Genomic DNA, 27,080 nt, shown 5'->3' with positions numbered 1-27,080 from the left:
TCCGCTTTTACGTGAACTGGACGCGTGGAAACGGTTCAAAGGAAACCAAATAAATAAAAATGAATTCTCACAACAAAACTGAAACCTCACTAAAAAAGTCTAACTTCATTCAGATTTTACTTGTAAAAAAACACTTTTCTTGTGAGCTTCTTCACGCGCACCACTGCTGTGTTTCAAACTTATTCCAGTAGGTTGAAATTTTTTAAGTAGGTAGACAAATAAATATAATTAATGGTCGTCTTGTTGTTCTGTGAAAGCTTTTTTCCGTTGCCACGATATAAGCAACACGATGGGAAAGATAGTAGTAAAGCCTATACTCCACAGTCTAATATCAAATTTGTGGTAGAGTAAAAGCTGGAGAACAGAACGAAAAATGCTCCATCGCAGCACAAAGAAGTCGAATAAAAAAGAAGGAACTAGCTTTTCGACTTATCTGGCAGCCCCAAACACGTTTAATTCAATATATTTTGAGGTATTCGCGCCTTTGTACTATTAACCCTACTTCCCCAGCGTAACGAGCTCTCTTAGCTGCAAGGTGTTGGCACAGGTGCAAAGGTTACAGTCCCTGATCCTATATACAAAATCCAGAAGATTCTGCAGCCAATAGTAAACAATATGAACGATCATTTGGGTGAAGAATATACAGGTAATAGCTGAAAAAGTTTTTGTGATAGGAATAAAACTTCTACGGGTGGATTTGTTCCTGAAGGGACGGTACAACAATTTTTTCTTATTTCTGGGTGGGGGAGATTGATTTTTTTTCCACAAGGAGACAATTTCTCCCTCAAACCCACCTTCTCTTACATGTATGATGAGGGATGCTCCTAGGAGTGGTATGCATCTATAATAGGAAGTATTCGCCGTGTGGGGGAGCGGGGGGGGGGGGGGGGTGGATCTGTAATAGGAACTATCCCAGAGTGGGAATGCATGCATTTTACACGTTTTGTCATACTGCATGACATGACAAACGCCATGTTGGAAGACATGATGGCATGTTTCATGTTATACGACATGACATCATGCATCACGTTGCTTTGCGTGACACAGTGCATTATGTCACATGACATGGGTACTAATACCAACTAGTAAAAAAGCGTGAATATGTCAAGATGGTTTGATTTAAATGTCTTTGAAGCTGCTCGTTAAGTCAAAAAGCTAGTTCCTTTCTTTTACAACCCTAACATTGCCAGCACATATTCGCCTTTTTGGGCTATGATAGGAGCACTTTTCATTCTGTATGTCCATCATCAGTCATTAATTTGTTGTTGTTATGGTCCTCAGTCCTGAGACTGATTTGATGCAGCTCTCCATGCTACTCTATCCTGTGCAAGCTTCTTCATCTCCCAGTACCTACTGCAACATACATCCTTCTGAATCTGCTTAGTGTATTCATCTCTTGGTCTCCCTCTACGATTTTTACCCTTCACGCTGCCCTCCAATGCTAAATTTGTGATCCCTTGATGCCTCAGAACATGTCCTACTAACCGGTCCCTCCTTTTTGTCAAGTTGTGCCACAAACTCCTCTTCTTCCCAATTCTATTCAATACTTCATCATTAGTTATGTGATCTACCCATCTAATCTTCAGCATTCTTCTGTAGCACCACATTTCGAAAGCTTCTATTCTCTTCTTGTCCAAACTATTTATGGTCCATGTTTCACTTCCATGAATGGATACACTCCATACAAATACTTTCAGAAACGACTTCCTGACACTTATACCTATACTCGATGTTAACAAATTTCTCTTCTTCAGAAATGCTTTCCATGCCATTGCCAGTCTACATTTTATATCCTCTCTACTTCGACCATCATCAGTCATTTTGCTCCTCAAAACAGCAAAACTCTTTTACTACTTTAAGTGTCTCATTTCCTAATCTAATTCCCTCAGCATCACCCGATTTAATTCGACTACATTCCATTATCTTGTGTTTTGCTTTGGTTGATGTTCATCTTATATCCTCCTTTCAATACAATATCCATTCCGTTCAACTGCTCTTCCAAGTCCTTTGCTGTCTCTGACAGAATTACAATGTCATCGGCGAACCTCAAAGTTTTTATTTCTTCTCCATGGATTTTAATACCTACTCCGAATTTTTCTTTCGTTTCCTTCACTTCTTGCTCAATATACAGATTTAATAACATCGGGGAGAGGCTACAACCCTGTCTCACTCCCTTCCCAACCACTGCTTCCCTTTCATGTCCCTCGACTCTTATAACTGCCATCTGATTTCTGTACAAATTGTAGTCATTGTGATCAGCAAATTTATTTTTGATGCAGATATCTACTATCTCTCTCAGTCCACAATACATAACTAATGAAGGAGAGCCCTGGCGATTTTTGTGTTCATCACTTCTGGACACCAACAAATCTGTTAGTGGAACTCGCTGTCATCCTAAAAAGCAAGTAACAGAATGAACATTTTTTGTGACGATAATGTGTTGGTATCTGGTAACTCGCACAGCAAAAAAGAAATAGGCTGTGATCTGGGGGAGAGACGTCATACTTCCTGTGGCTTAATCACCCTGCGGAAGGACTTCCGCTACGCCTATCGATATACTGAGCCCAAGCTCCCAGCGGAGCGCATTGCGTATGTTTCCATCTCAGGCTAAACAACTGACGATGCATCCAGGGGGTCTAGCAGCTTCGTTGCTGGTTTTGCTGGCAGCGAACGACACCGTGCTGTTCGATTGTGTCTGCAAGCACATCTTGGGTGACCTCAAGCAACGCAGACTCAGTCCCGGTGAAACACAGATGTCGTGGACCTACTGTATGCAGGTATACCGAAGTAAGTACTTTTTCGTACAGTGTGGGTAGATACGACGTTACTCACCGTGCAGTTTTGGACTACTGCAGAGGCAGCTTGTCTTGCATACACTGTTATGAAGTAAGTTGAAACGTTCTGAGGCTGACAGTGAAGCATTTGTTTATAGGGGGGAAACTGCGCTTCATTTACAACCTTTCAGGTCACTCAACTTTGTCGAACCTTCTTCCAGTGAGAAGACATCATAATGATTTGGAAAGTCTGAAAGTTACGCATCTTCACCTGTCAAAACGTTTTCACTGAGCCCAAAACGTTTCCCGGATGTTGCAAAATTTGATGGACAGTTTCCACAATAACAAAACATGTTCGTGGAGAAGTTGTGGCGCACATTGTCATAATCATACCCTTTATGTATTTTCTATAATAATATTTCTTTAGATAGTTAGGGAGATTGAGAGATTACGATACAGGCTAACTCGAAATGAATGTAGCGTAGAGAAAGGGTTGTGACTGTTTAATTCGTAGCGACAGGTACGTCAGTGGATTCCTTGAATAGGGTACAGACAGACAGTCTTGCGAAGTACTTTTGAGCATGTATTCCGATGACTGTCCTGAGCAGCTAGTTCGGCAGCCCATACGCAATGGATATATCTTAGACCTTGTAGTTACAACAGGCGGGAACTTTTCGATGGCGTCGGTACAGACACAGGAATTAGTGATCATGACGTCATCATAGCAACCATGGTTACTATGGAGGGAACATGATGGTTATTTAGGTTAGACGGTAGTTTGATGTACTCTGATGAACACTCACCAGTCGATACGCAGCAAGGCAAGTCGGACATTGTTTAGAGTAAAGACATTCGACTATCAAAATTTTATCAGTAAACGTTCGAAGTGCTTCTAACAAAGTTCCCAAATTTACTGCCCTCCAGGAAAGTCCTCGAGCTCAAATTATTTTTTGAGACCGAGAGCTGGCTGAAACCTGAACTAGAGAGCAATGAGATATTTAGCGTCACGTGGAACGTATATCGGAAAGAGAGATTAGGAAGTTAGAGAGCATAGGTAGGAGAAAGTTGACAAAAATATTGTCTCTGTTGAGGTCGAAGTGGAGTGCGACAGTGAAGTCATTTGGTTACGTATAACAGATGTCGGTGAAACCAAGTTAATTGCAGGATCTTTTTACCTGCCACCCGATTTCGCTGTGACAGTTCTAGAGTCATTCAAAGAGCGTCTACAGTCAGTAGCGCGTAAATACCCAGATGACGAAATACTAGTTGGAAGCGGCTTTAACCTGTCAGGTATAGACTGGGATGTCTATGGACTCATTGTAGAGGGCACAGACAGACAGTCGTGCGAAATACTTTTGAACACGTTTTCTTGAAACTGTCTTGAGCAGCTAGCTCGGCAGCTCACACGCAACTGCAATATCGTAGACTTTGTAGCTACAAACAGGTCAGATCTTATCGACAATGTCAGTACAGAAGCGGGTTTTAGCGATCATGATGACATTATACCAACTATAGTTACGAAAGGTAATAAATCAGTCGTGAAGGCTAGGAGAGTGTTTCGGCTAGAAAGGGTAGATAAGCAGTTGTAAGCATCTCACTTCGGCAATCAATTGATTTCATTTAGTTCCAGTATGATGGACATCGAGGAATTAGGGCCACAGTTTAAACAATCTGCAAATCATGCCCTGGACAAATTTGTGGATTAAGGACAGAAAAGACCCATCGTGGTTCAAAAACAAAATTCGGAAAATGCCTTGGAAGCGAAAGCTGTTGCAATCTCGTTGCAGAACACTTGAATGACGACAGGCAAATGTTGGAAGAGTTTCGCGCCTCTGGAAGAAGAATTATGCGCGAAGCGTACAACTACTACTACCGGTTTGCCTTAGCAAGAGATCTACATCTACATCTACATACATACTCCGCAGTCCACCGTACGGTGCGTGGCGGAGGGTACCTCGTACCACAACTAGCATCTTCTCTCCCTGTTCCACTCCCAAACAGAACGAGGGAAAAATGATGCGTCTGTAAGAGCCCTAATCTCTCTTATCTTATCTTTGTGATCTTTCCGCGAAATATAAGCTGTTGTTGTTGTTGTTGTTGTGGTCTTCAGTCCTGAGACTGGTTTGATGCAGCTCTCCATGCTACTCTATCCTGTGCAAGCTTTTTCATCTCCCAGTACCTACTGCAACCTACATCCTTCTGAGTCTGCTTAGTGTATTCATCTCTTGGTCTCCCTCTATGATTTTTACCCTCCACGCTGCCCTCCAATACTAAATTGGTGATCCCTTGATGCCTCAGAACATGTCCTACCAACCGATCCCTTCTTCTGGTCAAGTTGTGCCACAAATTTCTCTTCTCCCCAATCCTATTCAATACTTCCTCATTAGTTATGTGATCTACCCATCTAATCTTCAGCATTCTTCTGTAGCACCACATTTCGAAAGCTTCTATTCTCTTCTTGTCCAAACTATTTATCGTCCATGTTTCACTTCCATACATGGCTACACTCCACACAAATACTTTCAGAAATGACTTCCTGACACTTAAATCTATACTCGACGTTAACAAATTTCTCTTCTTCAGAAACGCTTTCCTGGTTGGCGACAGTAAAATTGTACTGCAGTCAGCCTCAAATGCTGGTTCTCTAAATTTCCTCAGTAGCGATTCACGAAGAGAACGCCTCCTTTCCTCCAGAGTCTCCCTCACCCGAGTTCCCGAAGCATTTCCGTAACACTCGCGTGATGATCAAACCTACCAGTAACAAATCTAGCAGTCCGCCTCTGAATTACTCCCTCAATCCGACCTGATAGGAATCCCAAACGCTCGAGCAGTACTCAAGAATAGGTCGTATTAGTGTTTTATAATCGGTCTCCTTTACAGATGAACCACACCTTCCCAAAATTCTACCAATGAATCGAAGACGACTATCCGCCTTCCCCACAACTGCCATCAATTACATGCTTGTCCCACATCATATCGCTCTGCAATGTTACGCCCAAATATTTAATCGACGTGACTGTGTCAAGCGCCACACTACTAATGGAGTATTCAAACATTACGGGCTTCTTTTTCCTATTCATCTGCATTAATTTACATTTATCTATATTTAGAGTTAGCTGCCATTCTTTACACCAACCAAAAATCCTGTCCAAGTCATCTTGTATCCTCCTACAGTCACTCAACGACAACACTTTCCCGTACACCACAGCATCATCAGCAAACAGCCGCACATTGCTATCCACCCTATCCAAAAGATCATTTATGTAGATAGAAAACAACAGCGGACCTGCCACACTTCCCTGGGGCACTCCAGATGATACCCTCATCTCCGATGAACACTCACCATCGAGGACAACGTACTGGGATCTAGGCGAGATCCCGAGAAAATTCTGGTCATACGTAAAATCGCTAAGCGAGTCTAAGTCCACTCATATGTTGATCTGTCGGTGTGGTAGTAGAAGATAGCAAAACGAAAGCAGAAGTTTTAATTTTCGTGTTAAAAAATTATTCACGCAGGAGAATCGGAGAAACATATTGTTGTTTGACCATCGCACAGAGTTCCTTATGGACAATATTGTATTGTATTGTATTGTATGGAACTGGGGACCTAGAAACTGCGGAGAGGCTCCGTCCCCGCCGTGGCCCTCAGTGGTTCACAACCCTACAACAGGCTACAGCAGTCCACTCACCCCACCGCCGCCCCACACCGAACACAGGGTTATTGTGCGGTTCTTATTGTGCAGTTCTTATCAACGTAGCGCTACGCAATAAACAGTTAATCATCTGCTGTCGCTACATGCATATTTATTTATTTATTTAAATGTCAAGTTCCGTAGGACGAATTTTAGGAGCAAATATCCAAGGTCATGGAACGTGTCAGTACATGAACTTACAACATAAAAAGTAATAACAGATAAAAATAAATGTTCATGAACCTGAAAGAAAATCAGTCCATAAGTTTAAGCAATCGCTATCAGCAATACGATGAAAATCATCTTAATTTTTCAAGGAACTCCTCGACAGAATAGAAGGACTGACCCATGAGGAAACTCTTCAGTTTCGATTTGAAAGCGCGTGGATTACTGCTAAGATTTTTGAATTCGAGTGGCAGCTTATTGAAAATGGATGCAGCAGTATACTGCACACCTTTCTGCACAAGAGTTAAGGAAGTCCGATCCAAATGGAGCGAAAGCTGCTTATTCTTGGAAATAAACTAATATTGGTAACAAGAAACGACAATAAGGAATATACATATTGAGAGGCCAATGTCAAAATACCCAGACTCGTGAAAAGAGGTCGACAAGAGGTTCGTGAACACACACCACTTATTGCCCGAACCGCCCGTTTCTGAGCCAAAAATATCCTTCTAGAATGGGAAGAGTTACCCCAAAACATAATGCCATACGACACAAGGGAATGAAAATAAGCAAAGTAGACTAATTTACGTGTCGAAATATCACTCACTTTCGATACCGTTCGAATAGTGAAAATGGCAGTATTAAGTCTTTGAACAAGATCCTGAACATGGGTTTTCCAAGACAGCTTACTATCTATCTGAACACCCAGGAATTTGAACTGTTCAGTTTCACTAATCATATGCCCGTTCTGTGAGATTAAAAGTCAGGTTTTGTTGAATTATGTGTTAGGAACTGTAAAAACTGAGTCTTACTGTGATTTAATGTTAGTTTATTTTCTACAAGCCATGAACTGAGGTCATGTACCACTCTACTTGAAACCGAGTGAATGTTGCACACAACATCCTTTACTACCAAGCTAGTGTCATGAGCAAACATAAATATTTTAGAGTTACCCATAATACTAGAGGGCATATCATTTATATAAATAAGGAACAGGAGCGGCCCCAACACTGATCCCTGGGGCACCCCCCACTTGACAGTACCCCACTCAGATCCCACATCACAGCCGTTATCAACATTGTGAATGATGACCTTTTGCTGCCTGTTGCTAAAGTAAGAGGTGAAAAAATTGTGAGCTACTCCCCTTATTCCGTAATGGTCCAACTACTGGAGCAATATTGCGTGATCAACACAGTCAAATGCCTTTGTTAAATCAAAAAATACGCCAAGCGTTCGAAACATTTTGTTTAGCCCATCCAGTACCTCACAGAGAAAAGAGAATATAGCATTTTTAGTTGTCAAACGACTTCTAAAGCCGAACTGTACATTTGATAGCAAATCGTGTGATATAAAATGGTTCAAGCGCCCTGTATTTCCTCGAGTAGCAGCTTAAAGAGCGAAGAGGCTGTAGAGGGAGTGTGTCCTGCGGCTAGAGAACGTCAGCAGTTTACGTACCGAACCGTACAGAATGATCCTTACAGCAGGTCGGTTGTGGGAGGTGCGTCTCTCTACCTGAGAACACATGTTGCTGCCAGTCATTTAGATCGGAGACTACTAGCAGAAGAGGCGCCATACTGTCATAACTGTAATTATGAATATTAATAATAATGATTCATTTTTGTTATAGGGAAAACCTCTCAATTATTGGCCATAATTGTGACATTATTCCAATACAGTAAATTTCAACTTTCAGAAACAACTAATGGGACAGATTCTCGCGACAGTATATGAGGAAGTACAATGTCGTACGAAATTACTAGCAGGTTATGGAGCAGTGCAAGTGAGTCAGTCGGACCCTAGACACAATCCATGCGGATCTTTGTGGTAGTTAGGAGCGTAAATTTTTTCCATTTACAAATTAATTATGTATATTACTATCATATAACCTCATCTATGCGTCTGTTTCTTTACACCGATATTACCTTTTTTCCATCTAATCTTCAGCATTCTCCTGTAGCACCATATTTCGAAAGCTTCTATTCTCTTCTTGTCTAAACTATTTATCACTCATGTTCCACATTCATACATGGCTACACTCCATACAAATACTTTTGGAAAAGACTTCTTGACTTAAATCTATACTCGATGTTAACAAATTTCTCTTCTTCAGAAACGCTTTTCTTGCCATTTTATATCCTCTCTACTTCGACCATCATCAGTTACTTTGCGCCCCAAATAGCAAACCTCATCTACTACTTAAAGTGTCTTATTTCCTAATCTAATTTCCTCAGCATCACCTCACTTAATTAGACTACATTCCATTATCCTTGTTTTGCTTTTGTTGATATTCATCTTATGCAAGACACTGTCCATTCTGTTCAACTGTTCTTCCAGGTACTTTGCTATCTCTGACACAATAAGGATGTCGTCGGCAAACCTCAAAAATTTTATTTGGATTTTAATTCCTACTCCAAATTTTTCTTTTATTTCCTTTACTGCTTGCACAATTGCACAATATACTGTTGAATAACATTGGGGATAGGCTACAACCCTGTCTCACTCTCTTCTCAATCACTGCTTCCCTTGCATGCCTCTCGACTCTTATAACTGCCATCTGGTTTCTGTACAAATTGTAAATAGCCTTTCTCTCCCTGCACTTGACCCTTGCCACCTTCAGAATTTGATAGAGAGTATTCCAGTCAACATTGTCAAAAGCTTTCTCTAATTCTACAAATGCTAGAAACGTAGGTTTGCCTTTCCTTCATCTAAGGTAAGTCGTAAGGGTCAGTAATGCCTCACGTGTCCCAAAATTTCTACGGAATCCAAACTGATCTTCCCCGAGGTCGGCTTCTACCAGTTTTTCCATTCGTCTGCAAAGAATTCGTGGTAGTATTTTGCAGCCGTGGCTTATTAAACTGATAGTTCGGTAATTTTCACATCTGTCAACATCTGCTTTCTTTGGGATTGGAATTGTTATATTCTTCTTGAAGTCTGAGGGTATTTCGCCTGTATCATACATATTGCTCACCAGATGGTAGAGTTTTGTCAGGGCTGGAACTCCCAACGCTATCAGTAGTTCTAATGGAATGTTGTCTACTCCCGGGGCCTTGACTCGACTTAGGTCTTTCAGTGCTCTGTCAAACTCTTCACGCAGTATCATATCTCCCATTTCATCTCCATCTACATCCTCTTCCATTTCCATAATATTGTCCTCAAATACATAGCCCTTGTATAGACCCTCTATATACTCCTTCCACCTTTCTGTTTTCCCTTCTTTGCTTAGAACTGGGTTTCCATCTGAGCTCTTGATATTCATACAAGTGGTTCTCTTTTCTCCAAAGGTCTCTTTAATTTTCCTGTAGGCAGTAACTGTCTTACCCCTAGTGAGATAAGCCTCTACAGCCTTACATTTGCCCTGTAGTCATCCCTGCTTAGCCATTTTGCACTTCCTGTCGACCTCATTTTTGAGACGTTTGTATTCCTTTACGCCTGCTTCATTTACAGCATTTTTGTGTTTTCTTCTTTCATCAATTAAATTCAGTATCTCTTCTACTACCCAAGGATTTCTACTAGGCCTTGCCTTTTTACCTATTTGATCCTCTGCTGTCTTCACTATTTCATCCCTCAAAGTTACCCATTCTTCTTCTACTGTATTTCTTTCCCCTGTTCCTGTCAATCGTCCCCTACTGCTCTCTCTCAAACACTCTACAACCTCTGGTTCTTTCAGTTTACTCCAGGTCCCATCTCAAATACCCACCTTTCTGCAGTTTCTTCAGTTTTAATCTACGGTTCATAACCAATAGGTTGTAGTCAGAGTCCACATCTGCACCTGTTACACGCCATATTTCGGGGGTCTTTAGCGGGAGAGATATGCAACTTGCTTCAGTGAAGCGGGAAAGTCGACCGAGTAATATGCATGAGATGTAAAATCCTAACCGATATTGCGTACAGGGACCGATGACCGTAGCAGTCTGTTCCCTTTAAACCCACAAACCAACCGATATTGCGTACAGAATAAAAAAATTTGGAGGCACTAGTTTTCGCATGCCCTCCTAGGACTAAGAGAGAATTTCGAATGTTTACAAAAGGAGCAACATGAATAGTCGCTGTCTTATTTGAGTATCAGAAGAAGCAAGTCATGTGTCCCGCGAGAGACTGAGGAATCTGGGATTAAACTATAGCCGCCTACGTGTCGCTTCCTTAAGCCGTCGGCACACGGACCGTGCATCTGAACGTTGAGCGTTGAGCGTGCCGAGTTTCTGACGTCATAGCGTGGAATAGCACGTTCGGGAGTCTTTCCGAACGTGCAGAGCAATATCTGGCATGTCAGATATTCTGAGCGTGCGTCTGAGCGTTGACCAATGAGATGGCACAGCGCCACCTACGTCACACTCACGCTGTCTCCCTTCAGTACAGAGTTGTGAGGCGCCATATTGGCGTTCATTTCAAACCTGTATGTATATATGCCGTTTCTGAGCACCAGCAAATTGAGAATCACGGGAAAACCCGTTGTTAGTTGTGTGATTAGTTCCAATAAAATTATGAGGAACATCGTATTCGTGGCAAAAGAATTATTGTAACTTGCGTATTATGAGAGTAGGCTATTTGAAGGCAGCGACACACTGAAGATCCACCAAAAACGCATTGTTCTTGGTACAATTTGTTATAATTAAATTTCAATTAGTAACATAATTATCTACGATTAACGGTTTCAGCAAGCGATAACACAATGTGATTTTGTTCACCAAGGACGTTAGGGGTTTATCGTAATGGTTAGAGTCTCTGTTTAAGATCTTTTTGTTGGGGCGGTGGTTCGCGTCGTAACACTTCAAAAATTTTTTATCCTAACATTCGCGTTTATTAGGTTCTGATACTTTATTATTAGTTTAATATAAGTATACGCTTAGCACCTCCCCCCATGAACCATGGACCTTGCCGTTGGTGGGGAGGCTTGCGTGCCTCAACGATACAGATAGCCGTACCGTAGGTGCAACCACAACGGAGGGGTATCTGTTGAGAGGCCAGACAAACGTGTGATTCCTGAAGAGGGGCAGCAGCCTTTTCAGTAGTTGCAGGGGCAACAGCCTGGATGATTGACTGATCTGGCCTTGTAACACTAACCAAAACGGCCTTGCTGTTGTGGTACTGCGAACGGCTGAAAGCAAGGGGAAACTACAGCCATAATTTTTTCCGAGGGCATGCAGCTTTACTGTATGGTTAAATGATGATGGCGTCCTCTTGGGTAAAATATTCCGGAGGTAAAATAGTCCCCCATTCGGATCTCCGGGCGGGGACTACTCAGGAGGACGTCGTTATCAGGAGAAAGAAAACTGGCGTTCTACGGATCGGAGCATGGAATGTCAGATCCCTTAATCGGGCAGGTAGGTTAGAAAATTTAAAAAGGGAAATGGATAGGTTAAAGTTAGATATAGTGGGAATTAGTGAAGTTCGGGGGCAGGAGGAACAAGACTTCTGGTCAGGTGGATACAGGGTTATAAATACAAAATCAAATAGGGGTAATGCAGGAGTAGGTTTAATAATGAATAGAAAAATAGGAGTGCGGGTAAGCTACTACAAACAGCACGGTGAACGTGTTATAGTGGCAAAGATAGACACGAAGCCCATGCCTACTACAGCAGTACAAGTTTATATGCCAACTAGCTCTGCAGATGACGAAGAAATTGAAGGTAGTGAAGGGAGACGAAAATTTGATAGTCATGGGTGACTGGAATTCGAGAGCAGGAAAAGGGAGAGAAGGATACATAGTAAGTGAATATGGATTGGGGCTAAGAAATGAAAGAGGAAGCCGTCTAGTAGAATTTTGCACAGAGCATAACTTAATCATAGCTAACACTTGGTTCAAGAATCATAAAAGAAGGTTGTATACATGGAAGAATCCTGAAGATACTAAAAGGTATCAGATAGATTATATAATGGTAAGACAGAGATTCAGGAACCAGGTTTTAAATTGTAGGACATTTCCAGGGACAGATGTGGACTCTGACCACAATCTATTGCTTATGAACTGTAGATTAAAACTGAAGAAATTGCAAAAAGGTGGGAATTTAAGGAGATGGGACCTGGATAAACTGAAAGAACCAGAGGTTGTACAGAGTTTCAGGGAGAGCATAAGGGAACAATTGACAGGAATGGGGGAAAGAAATACAGTAGAAGACGAATGGGTAGCTCTGAGGGATGAAGTAGTGAAGGCAGCAGAGGATCAAGTAGGTAAAAAGACGAGAGCTTGTAGAAATCCTTGGGTAACAGAAGAAATATTGAATTTTATTGATGAAAGGAGAAAATATAAAAATGCAGTAAATGAAGCAGGCAAAAAGGAATACAAACGTCTCAAAAAATGAGATCGACAGGAAGTGCAAAATGGCTAAGCAGGCATGGCTAGAGGACAAATGTAAGGATGTAGAGGCTTATCTCATTAGGGGTAAGATAGATACTGCCTACAGGAAAATTAAAGAGACCTTTGGAGAAAAGAGAGCCACTTGTATGAATATCAAGAGCTCAGATGGAAACCCAGTTCTAAGCAAAGAGGGGAAAGCAGAAAGGTGGAAGGAGTATATAGAGGGTCTATACAAGGGCGATGAACTTGATGACAATATTATGGAAATGGAAGAGGATGTAGATGAAGATGAAATGGGAGATAAGATACTGCGTGAAGAGTTTGACAGAGCACTGAAAGACCTGAGTCGAAACAAGGCCCCGGGAGTAGACAACATTCCATTAGAACTACTGACGGCGTTGGGAGAGCCAGTCCTGACAAAACACTACCATCTGGTGAGCAAGATGTACGAGGCAGGCGAAATACCCTCAGACTTCAAGAAGAATATAATAATTCCAATCCCAAAGAAAGCAGGTATTGACAGATGTGAAAATTACCGAACTATCAGTTTAATAAGCCACAGCTGCAAAATACTAACGAGAATTATTTACAGACGAATGGAAAACTGGGAGAAGCCGATCTCGGGTAAGATCAGTTTGGATTCCGTAGAAATGTTGGAACACGTGAGGCAATACTGACCTTACGATTTATCTTAGAAGAAAGATTAAGGATAGGCAAACCTTCGTTTCTAGCATTTGAAGACTTAGAGAAAGCTTTTGACAATGTTGACTGGAATACTCTCTTTCAAATTCTAAAGGTGGCACGGGTAAAATACAGGGAGCGAGAGGCTATTTACGATTTGTACAGAAACCAGATGGCAGTTATAAGAGTCGAGGGGCATGAAAGGGAAGCAGTGGTTGGGAAGGGAGTGAGACAGGGTTGTAGCCTCTCCCCGATGTTATTCAATCTGTATATAGAGCAAGCAGTAAAGGAAACAAAAGAAAAATTTGGCGTAGGTATTAAAATCCAGAGAGAAGAAATAAAAACTTTGAGGTTCGCCGATGACATTGTAATTCTGTCAGAGACAGCAAAGGACTTGGAAGAGCAGTTAAACGGAATGGACAGTGTCTTGAAAGGAGGATATAAGAGGAACATCAACAAAAGTAAAACGAGGATAATGGAATGTAGTCGAATTAAGTTGGGTGATGCTGAGGGAATTAGATTAGGAAATGAGACACTTAAAGTAGTAAAGGATTTTTGCTATTTGGGGAGCAAAATAACTGATGATGGTCGAAGTAGAGAGGATATAAAATGTAGACTGGCAATGGCAAGGAAAGCGTTTCTGAAGAAGAGAAATTTGTTAACATCGAGTATAGATTTAAGTGTCAGGAAGTCGTTTCTGAAAGTATTTGTATGGAGCGTAGCCATGTATGGAAGTGAAACATGGACAATAAATAGTTTGGACAAGAAGAGAATAGAAGCTTTAGAAATGTGGTGCTACAGGAGAATGTTGAAGATTAGGTGGGAAGATCACGTAACTAATGAGGAGGTACTGAATAGGATTGGGGAGAAGAGAAGTTTGTGGCCCAACTTGACTAGAAGAAGGGATCGGTTGGTAGGACATGTTCTGAGGCATCAAGGGATCACCATTTTAGCATTGGAGGGCAGCGTGGAGGGTAAAAATCATAGAGGGAGACCAAGAGATGAATACACTAAGCAGATTCAGAAGGATGTAGGTTGCAGTAGGTACTGGGAGATGAAGGAGCTTGCACAGGATAGATTAGCATGGAGAGCTGCATCAAACCAGTCTCAGGACTGAAGATCACAACAACAACAAGTATACGTTATAATATTTGATGTTATGTAAATGTAAGTTCACCTTTTTTTGACGGGTGACTTTGTTCGATTGGCTTAATCTACAGGACAGCTTGCGCTACTTGTATAAAGTTATTTTGCTCCTTTTTCTTTTGCGCTTCGTAATTCACATGTTGCAAGGATTCTGCTACTGGGTAGGGACAGTGATTAAGTAAGCCTTACCCTGGGGTTTTACTAAAATATGGGAATGATGAAATAATGTTTATCGTATGCAGAGAAGTATTCCAACTTGTACCTCGCTGTTTGTAATGGAACTGTTATAAGTCTGTGTCCTTATTTTGGTGGACGATGGAGGAAATGTGCGTTTTAATAGAGCTAACGTGGGAATTTTACGCACGCCCGTTGAGTAAATAGTGTGATTTACGAACTAGAAACATCCCTCAACTGCCGCTGGAGTGCGTTGCGATCGCGTATACCACGTTGGGGCCCACGTACCGTACGCACAAGTCGCATCGTTCCTGAGCGTTCAGCAACACGTTGGACTTGGCACGCTCAACGTTAACGTTCGACAGCATGGTCCGTGTACCGACGGCTTTAGGTACCGGGAAGACAACAGCACCAGTTACTACACGCACAGAGTAATCTCAGAAGTGGAGAGCATTAGCAAACTGCTGCGGTCATCAGTCCCTAGACGTACACGCTACTTGATCTAACTTTCGCTACGGACAACACACTCACCCACGCCGAGGGAGGACTCGAACCACCAACGGGGGGGGGGGGGGGGTTGATCCGCGTGTACCGTGGCAAGGAGCCCCAGACCACGCGGCTACTCCGCGCGGCCAATCTGAGAAGTCGTTTTTCCAGAGCACTATACGGAGATTCACGGTCCAGTCACATTAATGTGATCATCGCCTATGTTACACGTGAACGTGTAATAATCACTCAGACGGCAGATGGCAGCAGTAGCAGTGTCCGAGGGACGCGGAAAACAATGCCGTCGTAGCAACATCGACACAAAGGAAGGCCACTGCGCTTGTTGGTGACGTCACGCCAGCTAGGCACGGCGAACGCCAAGTCTGTTGCAGGCAGAAACGCCAGGGCCTGCTTATCACTATAAATCTCTTATTTTTGGACAAACTGTTTGGTATTGTTTTTGATTCTGCAGTTTTATTTAGATGAAAGATTTTCTTGCTACCGTAAAGCTACAAATGAAGTTCATAGTTGTGTATTACTGAATCCTGTCGAAAGAAACGTAGATCAATATAAGAAGATGCTTTGCCCCATTGCAAGCTTCGGAAATTTTACATTCAAGTAACTATATTTACTTGATCCATTTTGTTATCGAAACTTACCGCATCTCCGTTACAATGAATTCGTTTCTTTTATTTATTTATTCATTTTCGTTTGACATCGTCACTGGAAATGTGAACTAATTTTCATGTGTAAATATCCAGCTGTTGCCAGTCATTAGATTGCAGTCGTTTTCAACGAAAGGAATTCTAAACAAGAAACAAAATTGCTTCGTACATCGAAAATACTGCTGTGCTTAAACTTTTTTAAACATGCACATTAGAAAAGGTAAATATTCCCCTCTTGCAACTGAAAGGAGAAACTTTATAAGATAACAAAAATTTTATTTGATAAAACAAGTATCTCTCTTTTGCCTCTTCTTCTGTCCCCCACCCCCTCCCCCAAGGTGTACAATCGCAAGATATTTCATTAACAGTCAGTGCTCCTCATCCTATAGTCAACCAAGATACCTAAAGAAGAGCACCAATATGTTTACAGATTCTTGTAAAAGCAACCCAGTACAAACGTAACTTCCTCAGATTTACACATAAGGCAAAGAAGCACGAATTCTGTTGCTGCTGGACCATGAAGTTGGTTTTGTATGTCAATCCTTAAAGCAGGTGGAAATTTAAGTTCAGGAGTACACTATTTGTTAAGAAGTGTAATAAATTGCACAATTAATTGATTGCAGAAATCTCTCAGAACAACGTGTGTTGGTCAACTAGCACCAATAGTTTCACATTTTCCTGTGTCAGAGAGGGGGACACTACCACTATGAGTATGCCTACAACAGACCTGGCATTCGCCGTGCCTAGCTGACGTGACGTCACGAACAGCGCCGAGGCCTTCCTTTGAGTGGGTGTTGGTCGTAGTCGTAATGCGGAAACGAAGCGATTTACCTGACATCCAAAAGGACAGGATCATTGGCTTTCGGGCGAAAGGTAGAAGCATTTCCTAAACGGCCTAGTTTGTAAACTGTTCTCGTGTCGCCGTGCTTAAATTATACCGTGCACCGCAAAATGCCCCTATTCAAAACCGGCGCCGAGGTAGCTTCGGTGCAGCACGGGCCCTAGATGACAGGGATGAAAGGCGCCTGCAGAGATGCGTACAGACGAATAGACTTACAACTGTAGAGCAACTGACCGCCTAGATGAACGAGGGGCTACCAACAGCGTGTCCTGAACGACCGTTCAGGGAAGGCTGTTCCTATGAGGCCACGGCAGCAGGCGCCTGGTTCGCGCACCCTTGCTGACTGCTGTCCATCGTCGACGAAGGCTCGCCAGTACCTCAGTTGTAAGTCCACTGGGTGCCAACAGATGGTCTTTTTATATGGATCACATTTTATGCTCCATCAGATAGTCGGTCGTCGTTGTGTAAGGCGTGAGACATCTGAAAGTAAACACCCTGTAACAACCGTCGGAAGGTTCCAGGTTGGAGGAGGGAGCGTTATGGTTTGGGGAATACACTACTGGCCATTAAAATCGCTACACCACGAAGATGACGTGCTACAGACACGAAATTTAATCGACGGGAAGAAGATGCTGTGATATGCAAATGATTAGCTTTTCAGAGCATTCACACTAAGGTGGCGACTCCTGCAACGTGCTGACATGAGGAAAGTTTCCAACAGATTTCTCACACACAAACAGCAGTTGACCGGCGTTGCCTGCTGAAACGATGTTGTGATGCCTCGTGTAAGGATGAGAAATGCGTACCATCACGTTACCGACTTTGATAGAGGTCGGATTGTAGCCTAACGCGATTACGGTTTTGACTGTTAGCAGAATATGGAATCGGTGGGTTGAGGAGGGTAATACGGAATGCCGTGCTGGATCCCAACGGCCTCGCATCACTAGCAGTCGACATGACAGGCATCTTATCCGAATGGCTGTAACGGATCGTGCAGCCACGTCTCTATCCCTGAGTCAACAGATGGGGACGTTTGCAAGACAACAATCATCTCCACAAACAGTTCGACGATGTTTGCAGAAGCATGGACTATCAGTCTGAGATCATGGCTGCGGTTACCCTTGACGCTGCATCACAGACAAGAGAGCCTGCGATGGTGTACTCAACAACGAACCTGGGTGCACGAATGGCAAAACGTCATTTTTTCGGATGAATCCAGGTTCTGTTTACAGCATCATGATGGTCGCGTCCGTGTTTGGCGACATCGCGGTAAACGCACATTAGACGCGTGTATTCGTCATCGCCATACTGACGTATCACCCGGCCTGATGGTATGGGGTGCCATTGGTTACACGTCTCGGTCACCTCTTGTTCGCATTGACGGCACTTTGAACAGTGGACGTTACATTTCAGATGTGTTACGACCCGTGGCTCTACCCTTCATTCGATCCCTGCGAAACCCTACATTTCAGCAGGAAAATGGACGACCGCGTGTTGCAGTTCCTGTACGGGCCTTTCTGGATACAGAAAATGTTTGACTGCTGCCCTGGCCAGCACATTCTCCAGATCTCTCACAAATTGAAAACGTCTGGTCAATGGTGGCCGAGCAACTGGCACATCACAATACACCAGTCACACCAGTCACTACTCTTGATGAACTGTGGTATCGTGTTGAAGCTGCATGGGCAGCTGTACCTGTACACGCCATCCAAGCTCTGTTTGACTCAATGGCCAGGCATATCAAGGCCGTTATTACGGCCACAGGTGGTTGTTCTGGGCACTGATTTCTCAGGATCTATGCACCCAAAATGCGTGAAAACTTAATCACGTGTCAGTTCTAGTATAATATATTTGTCCAATGAACACCCGTTTATCATCTGCATTTCTTCTTGGTGTAGCAATTTTAATTGGCAGTAGTGTATTTTCGTGCCATTCCCTGGGTGATCTCACCATTTTGTAAAGCACAATCGATCCTTGCAAACGTACAAATATGCATCTATCCTTGTAAACCATCACCACCCCTACATGCAGTTTGTTTTTCCTCGGCACATCTGCATCTACCAGCAGGACAATGCAACGTGTCACACAGTTCACAGTCTACGTGCGTGGTTCGAAGGGCACCAGGATAAGTTTACCGCACTACCCTGGCCCGGATTTAAAACTAACAGAGGATCTGTGGGACCACCGTGAGCGAGCTGTTTGCGCCGTGGATCCCCAACCGAGGAGCCTAAAGCAGCTGGCCGTAGCGCTGGAGTCGGTGTAGCTTCCAGAACTTTAATAACACTCTTCCCGCATGGCTCGCAGTGGTCTGCACTGCAATAGTTGGTTGTTCTGGCTTTTGACGGGTGGTCACGTTAATGTGACTAGACAGTGTAATACTTTGTGACTATTTTCTACCCGCATTTCATAACTCATTTAAACACTCTTCCTGCATGGCTCGCAGCGGTCTGCACTGCAATGGTTGGCTGTTCTGGCTTTTGACAGATGGTCAAATTAATGTGACTGGACAGTGTAATACTTTGTGAATATTTTCTACCCGCATTTTACAACTAATTTAAACACTCTTCCTGCATGGCTCGCAGTGGTCTGCACTGCAATAGTTGGTTGTTCTGGCTTTTGACAGGTGGTCACATTAATGTGACTGGACAGTGTAATACTTTGTGAATATTTTCTACCCGCATTTCATAACTCATTTTAACACTCTTCCTGCATGGCTCACAGCGGTCTACACTGCAATAGTTGGTTGTTCTGGCTTTTGACAGGTGGTCACATTAATGTGACTGGACAGTGTAATACTTTGTGAATATTTTCTACCTGCATTTTATAACTCATTTGAACACTCTTCCTGCATGGCTCGCAGCGGTCTACACTGCAATAGTTGGTTGTTCTGGCTTTTGACAGGTGGTCACATTAATGTGACTAGACAGTGTAATACTTTGTGAATATTTTCTACACGTATTTCATAACTCATTTTAACACTCTTCCTGCATGGCTCGCAGCGGTCTGCACTGCAATAGTTGGTTGTTCTGGCTTTTGACAGGTGGTCACATTAATGTGACTGGACAGTGTAATACTTTGTGAATATTTTCTACCCGCATTTCATAACTCATTTTAACACTCTTCCTGCATGGCTCGCAGCGGTCTACACTGCAATAGTTGGTTGTTCTGGCTTTTGACAGGTGGTCACATTAATGTGACTGGACAGTGTAATACTTTGTGAATATTTTCTACCCGCATTTTATAACTCATCTTAACACTCTTCCTGCATGGCTCACAGCGGTTTGCACTACAATAGTTGGTTGTTCTGGCTTTTGGCAGGTGGTCACATTAATGTGACTGGACAGTGTACTACTTTATGAATATTTTCTACCCACATTTTATAACACATTGGTTACTGTGGTCATAATCATGTTATTGTATAATCACTGAACAAAAAAGGTAAGATCTACATTCATACCAATAATATCAAAAGACTGCATACATTGGTGAAATATGCATTTATTTATTGTTCCATGGGACCAAATTAAGGGGAAGTCTCCATGGTCATGGAACGAGTCAATAGATGAAGTTATAACATGATATTAGAAACAGATATAATGAAATATAAGAAACATATTCAGGCGACAAGTCATAAGTTTAAATAAAGAAAATCAACAATGTAACACTGGAATTTGCTTAATTTTTTATCACTTCCAGGAGCTCCTCGACAGAATAGAAGGAGTGAGCCATGAGGAAACTCTTCAGTTTGGACTTAAAAGTGTTTGGGCTACTGCTAAGATTTTTGAGTTCTTGTGGTAGCTTATTGAAAATGGATGCAGCAGGATACTGCACTCCTTTCTGTGCAAGAGTCAAGGAAGCGCATTCCACATGCAGATTTGATTTCTGCCTAGTATTAACTCAGTAAAAGCTGCTAATTCTTGGGAATAACCTAATATTGCTAGCAACAAACGATATTAAAGAAAATTTATACTGTGAGGGCAATGTCAGAATTCCCAGACTATTGAATAGGGGTCGACAAGAGGTTCTCGAACTTACACCACATATAGCTCGAACAGCCTGTTTTTGAGCCAAAAATACCCTTTTTGAATCAGAAGAATTACCCCAAAAAATAATACCATACGACATAAGCGTATTAAAATATGCGAAGTAGACTACTTTTCGTGTTGAACTGTCACTTATTTCAGATACTGTTCTAATGGTAAATAAAGCAGCATTTAGCTTCTGAACAAGATCCTGATCATAGGCTTTCCACAACAGCTTACTATCTATCCGAACGCCCAGGAACTTGAACTGTTCCGTCTCACTTATAATATGCCCATTCTGTCTGATCAAAATATCGGTTGTTGTTGAACTGTGAGTTAGAAACTGTAAAAACTGAGTCTTACTGTGATTTAGCATAAAATTATTTTCCACAAGCCATGATCTTATTTCATGAACTACATTATTTGATACTGTTCAATGTTACACACAAGATCCTTCACTACCAAGCTGGTGTCATCAGCAAATAGAAATATTTTTGAATCACCTGTAATACTTAGAAGGCATATCATTTATATAAATAAGGAACAGCAGTGGCCACAGCACCGACCCTTGAGGAACGGCCCACTTAACAGTGCCCCATTGGGACTGAACATCACTACCACTCTCAATATTGCGGAGAATTACCTTCTGCTTTCTGTTCTTAAAGTAAGAGGCGAACCAATTGTAAGCTACTCCCCTTACTCCATAATGGTCCAACTTCTGCAGTAATATTTTGTGGTCAACACAGTCAAAAGCCTTCGTTAAATCAAAGAAAACACCTAGCGTTCGCAACCTTTTATTTAATCCGTCCATAACCTCACAGAGAAAAGAGAATAAAGCATTTTCAGTTGTTGAACCATTTCTAAAACCAAAATATACATTTGACAGCACATTATGTGAATTTAAATGCTCCAATAACCTTGTATATACAACCTTCTCGATAACTTTAGCAAACACCGATGGCATTGAAATAGATCTAAAATTGTCAACATTATCCCTGTCTCCCTTTTTATAAAGTGGCTTCACTACCGAGTACTTTAATCAGTCAGGAAACCGACCACTCCTAAAGTAAAAGTTACAGATATGGCTAAGTACCTGGCTAACATACATAGAACAGCATTCTGCTGGATACCCCGTCATATCCATGAGAGTTCATGGTCTTTAGTGATTTAATTATTAACTCAATCTTCCTCTTGTCAGTATCATGGAGGAGCATTTCAGGTAACAGTCTCGGAACACATTTTTCTAAGAGCGCTATATGATTACGTGTAAGGACTAGGTTTCTATTTAGTTCACCTGTTATATTCAGAAAGTGATTATTAAATACTGTACATGTACGCGACCTATCAGTAACACGGACATTCCCACTACGCACTGATTCTATATCCTCGACCTGTCTCTGCAGACCAGCCACTTTCTTTACGACAGACCATATGGTTTTAATTTTATCCTGAGACTTAGCTATTCTATCTGCATACCACATACTTTTTGCCTTCCTAATAACATTTTTAAGCACCTTACAACACTCTTTGTAATGGGCTGCTGCATTTAGATTTTGATTGTTTCTAACGTTTGGATATAATCACCACTGTGTTCTACAAGATATTCTTATCCCTCTAGTCAGCCACCCAGGCTGCCTGTTTGTGCTAGTGCCCTGTTTTGAACGTTCTGACGGAAAGCAACTTTCAAAGAGCACGGGAAAAGTCTTGATGAAAGCGTTATATTTATCGTCTACTGTATCAGCACTACAATCATCTTGCCACTCTTGTTCCTTGATAAGGTTTACAAAGGTCTCTACAGCAACTGGATCAGCTTTCCTAAAAAGTTGGTAACTATATTTAACATGTGTTGCAGCACCAAAATCTTTTAGAATTAAAATTTGTGCATCATGATCTGAAAGGCCATTCACCTTTTTGGTAACAGAATGCCCTTCTAGTAACGAGGAATGAACAAAAATGTTGTCTATGGTTGTTCTTCTGTTCCCTTGCACTCTCGTTGGAAAGAATACGGTTTGCATAAGATTATATGAATTAATGAGGTCTACCAGCATCCTTTTCCTTGCACAATCACTTATACAATTAATATTGAAGTCACCACATATAACTAACGTTTTGTATTTCCTATAAAGTGAACCAAGAACCTCCTCTAACTTTAGCAAAAATGTGTGAAATCGGAGTCTGGGGATCTATAAATATCAACAGTTAGAAGTTTAGCTCCACTAAATTTTACCACACCTGCCCAACATTCAAACACCTTTTCAGTGCTGTACTTTGAAACATCAATTGACTCAAATGGGATGCTGTTTCTCACATACATAGCTACTCCCCCACGCCGCAAAGAGCTCCTAGAAAAGCTGCCAGCCAACCTGTATCCTGGTAGAGGAAGCCTCTGAATTAGCTCCTTATTTAAGAAGTGTTCAGATATACCAATAATTTCAGAGTCAACATCTATAGGCAGTTCACTAACTTTATCTCTAATACCCTGTATATTTTCATGAAATATACTAATTCCCTCACTACTCGGATACCTAAGCTTTGTCGAAAGTGGTTCCTCTGTTGGAGAGACTTCCCTTAAGCAGGAATACCTATTATCTGACCTCAATCTAAAAAAGGTGCAGCTCTAACACCCACTACTACAGGAATTTTCCAATGAGTGGTCCCACTACCCCCACCTATGCTGTCACCACGCTGTTAGGTAAGAAAATAGTCTACCTTAAAATTTGTAAGCGAATAATAATTATCGGTTGTTTGAAATATAATTAGTTTTGTATACGTCTGTCAAAATTAGTGCTTCAGGCCCGACATGTTTTCAAACTCATCCAAGTAGTTGTCCAAAAAAAGACCATTTTAGAATTTTGCCTTCCGTTAGACAAGTTTCTGCTGACAGCCATGGTCAGAGCAACACTCGAACCCTCTGTATCGCAATATGTAGGGACAGCACGAGTAACATGTAGTCCTACACTATTTTGTTGACAGGTAACATCACGGATATCCCGAAGTCAGTGCACAGCCACTGGTCTTAACAATTAATGTACTAAAGAGACAGCCTACATTACACTTGTCCGTCCTCTGCTGCAATATTGCTGTGCGGTATGGGATCCTTACCAGGTAGGATTGACGGAGGACATCGAAAAAGTGCAGAGAAGGGCAGCTCGTTTCTTGTTATCGCGCAATAGGGGTGAGAGTGTCACTGATATGATACGTGAGTTCGGGTGTCAGTCACTGAAACAAAGGCGGTTTTCTTTGCGGCGAGATCTATTTACGAAATTCTTTCTCTTCCGAATGCGTAAATATTTTGTTGACACCCGCCTACGTAGGGAGAAATGATCATCATAATAAAATAAGAGAAATCGGAGCTCGAACGGAAAGATTTAGGTGTTCCTTTTTCCCACGCGCCATTCGAGAGTGGAATGGTAGAGAAGTAGTATGAAAATGGTTCGATGAACCCTCTGCCAGGCACAAGTGTGAATTGCAGAGTAACCATGTAGATGTAGATGTAGATCTGCTGCTGTCAAAGTTGCCGACTATGTTCTGCGTGCCAAATGGCACCCTATACAATGACGCGAAGTGCTAGGCACGCATAACAATGACGAATAAAGCGCGGCAACCTCCACTCCACACTTGCATACGTCTGTCGCAAAACTGTAGGCAGAGCTGGGACTTGTCTGAAAAGACGACGTGGTGGCACTCCAGTGTACGGTGTCGTCTCTGAGAACTCCAATGTCGGCGCAACTCTCTCTGCTTCCGCATCAAGGGAACCAACAAAAATTTTCGCCATGCTGACGGTCAGCTGAAGTACTAACGACGTAGAAACTTCGTGTCATGTTGACATTTCTAGATTTCCGCTTTCATAATGCTGTAGTTCCAGTGGCAGTAGTGCTGATGTACACTCTAATGAAAAAAAAAAAAAAAAAAAAAAAAAAAGACAAGGAAAAAAAGCTGCGTGCCACGAAGGAATTATCCAAATGTGACAGAAATCGGTAGATGTGACGTGCATGTGCAGACAAAGAAATGATTAAAAAAAAAGATTTATTCAGGAGAAAGAGCTTCGTAAACTGAGCAAGTCAATAACTTGTACATGGTAATGGGTATTAATGGTACAAATTTTTATTATATTTTACTTCTATCATTTTAAATTAGCCTCAGTCAGTGCCGTGAGCAGTTATATAAACTACTCCGCAGTACTTGTGATCGGCTCCCATTTTTTACGTCACCTCGGTATTGCTGAGTGAGAAACGCCAACTTTCTGCCACAAATCCGCCAATGGGAGGGCTGGGTGCCGTCACGTGAGGTACGCAAGAGGGACGGCGAGGTAGTGGTCGCAACAGCGAGTCTCCCACTTGTCTGCCAGCTTTATTACTCTCTGGACGTGTCCACCAGTCCGTCCTATTGAGGGCGAAATGCTCTTCCCGAACAATGGGTGGTTCACTCCACAGCCACAGCGTTTCCGTGAATATTGTACCCCTTAGTGGTAGTTATTGGGAATACAACCCATTTTTCTCTGAACTATAACACTTCTTATTATACCCATCTGAGCTCCTGATACCATCCTGACCATGTACATTGTTCCAACTCTCACCCTCATGCAAGCAGTCATTCGCCTTGCCATTGATTGATAGAGTTGTTGGATGTTCTCTTGACGGATATCGTAGAAAATTCTGTCCAATTGGGCCGTTAGATCGGCAAAATCCCGGGCAGCTTGGAGGGTCTGCCCATAATGATCGAAACTTTCTCAGTTTGGAAGAGATCTGGCGAGCTTGTTGGCCACGGCAGCGTTTGACAAGCACGAAGCCTGCCATAAATGCCAACAAAACACGGTGTGGAATATCGTCGACGTTCTGCTGTGTTATAAGAGTGCCGCTGGTGACAACCTGAGAGGTCCTGCTATGGAATGAAATGGCACCTGAAACCATCACTCCTGGCTCTCGGGCTGTATGGCGGGCGGCAGTCACGTCGGTATCCCACCACTATCCACTACACACACCTTCGCTGGTCATGGAGGCTCAGGTCGAATTTGGACTCATCACTGAAGACAGTTCCACCTCCAGTCAAGATATTCCAGTCTGAATGTGGCTGACACCAGTGTAAATCAGTTCGTTGGAGTACAGATGTCAATGGTAGTCGGTGCAAGGGGCATAGTGAGCTCAGTCGACTTTTTATGGGCTGCTTATTAATGGTTCTTGTGGTCACTGAAGCAACAGCTACACGTCGGTTCGAAGATAATGATGAGCATACTGCTGTGAGTGCCTCTCTGACGACTGCTCGGTCCTCGAGTTCCAGCGTCTCTCCAGGTGGACCACTTCCTTCTTGATGCTGTGTTCGGCCACGGTTCACACATTCATTCCAACAGCGCCGAATAGTGGCGCCGCTGCTGCTCAAATGTCGAGTGATTCACCAATTATTCCCACTGGCTTCTGTAACCCAACTGTACGTCCTGTCTCAGATGCTGACATCTATGTATATTGTTCACACGCCTGTCTGCGAGGCACAGTTACTGTCCAACTAAGTACATGGGATGACGTTCGCAAAGAATTTATGTCCTGGTATCGACATGACCCCTGTTTACTATCCTTCTCAGTGTGGCAGGAAAACTGCGCTGCAGCGTAATACATTCATCCATCGGCCGCCAATTTTGCATTTACCGTCGATACCTGAATGAACATCAATTTGTTAGCAGTTTGCAGAATCCCTTCTTCTTTGTCTTAGAGTGTAGATAGAAGCAGTGTATAAAAGCACGTCTCGGTAGAGTACAAGCATCGAAATGACTGGACAACGTTTCGCAGATGTTTATGCGCTGCTGGAGACGTGCGAGGCCCTGAAGCCGCCGTCGGTGGCGTTGCCGGCTGTCGCACAGCTGGCAGCGATAGGCGCAGGCCTCGACCTGCCGCTGCCTGCCGAGCAGGAGGAGAAGTGTAGTGCTGCCCTGGCGGAGATTCGCGGCCTCACTGTCATCCAGGCCTGGCAACTGCTCAACAAGGACCTCCAGTGCCGCCTCACCACTGACTGCATCGACTCCTGTCCTGTGCACGGGTATGTACGTCACTGAAAGCCCCAGCCACTAAAGTGCGCGTCATTTATGACGGCGGCCGAGTTTAGGTTCGTTCTGCGCATCTGACGTCACAAAACACAGTCGGCCAATGAA

At 42.7% G+C, this 27,080-nt stretch overlaps 1 protein-coding gene across 2 annotated transcripts in view; it reads left to right on the top strand.

Moving 5' to 3' along the window:
* The first annotated feature begins 2,606 nt into the window (after positions 1 to 2,606).
* LOC124794115 overlaps positions 2,607 to 27,080 on the top strand; it is a 157,103-nt gene continuing 132,629 nt past the window's right edge. Inside the window, exons 1-2 of one of the 2 annotated variants that reach the window (XM_047258073.1) lie at positions 2,607 to 2,787; positions 26,722 to 26,968. In XM_047258073.1, coding sequence (XP_047114029.1) covers positions 2,622 to 2,787; positions 26,722 to 26,968 — 413 coding nt within the window. In that variant the 5' untranslated portion in view covers positions 2,607 to 2,621. The remainder of the gene's footprint in view (positions 2,788 to 26,721; positions 26,969 to 27,080) is intronic. The other variant, XM_047258074.1, reaches the window with a different exon arrangement.

This window comes from Schistocerca piceifrons, chromosome 1 (assembly GCF_021461385.2).
Source record: "Schistocerca piceifrons isolate TAMUIC-IGC-003096 chromosome 1, iqSchPice1.1, whole genome shotgun sequence".
NCBI lineage: Eukaryota > Metazoa > Arthropoda > Insecta > Orthoptera > Acrididae > Schistocerca > Schistocerca piceifrons.
The sequence above is the reverse complement of the archived record's forward strand: the minus strand, read 5'-3'. Positions and strand labels throughout refer to the sequence as shown.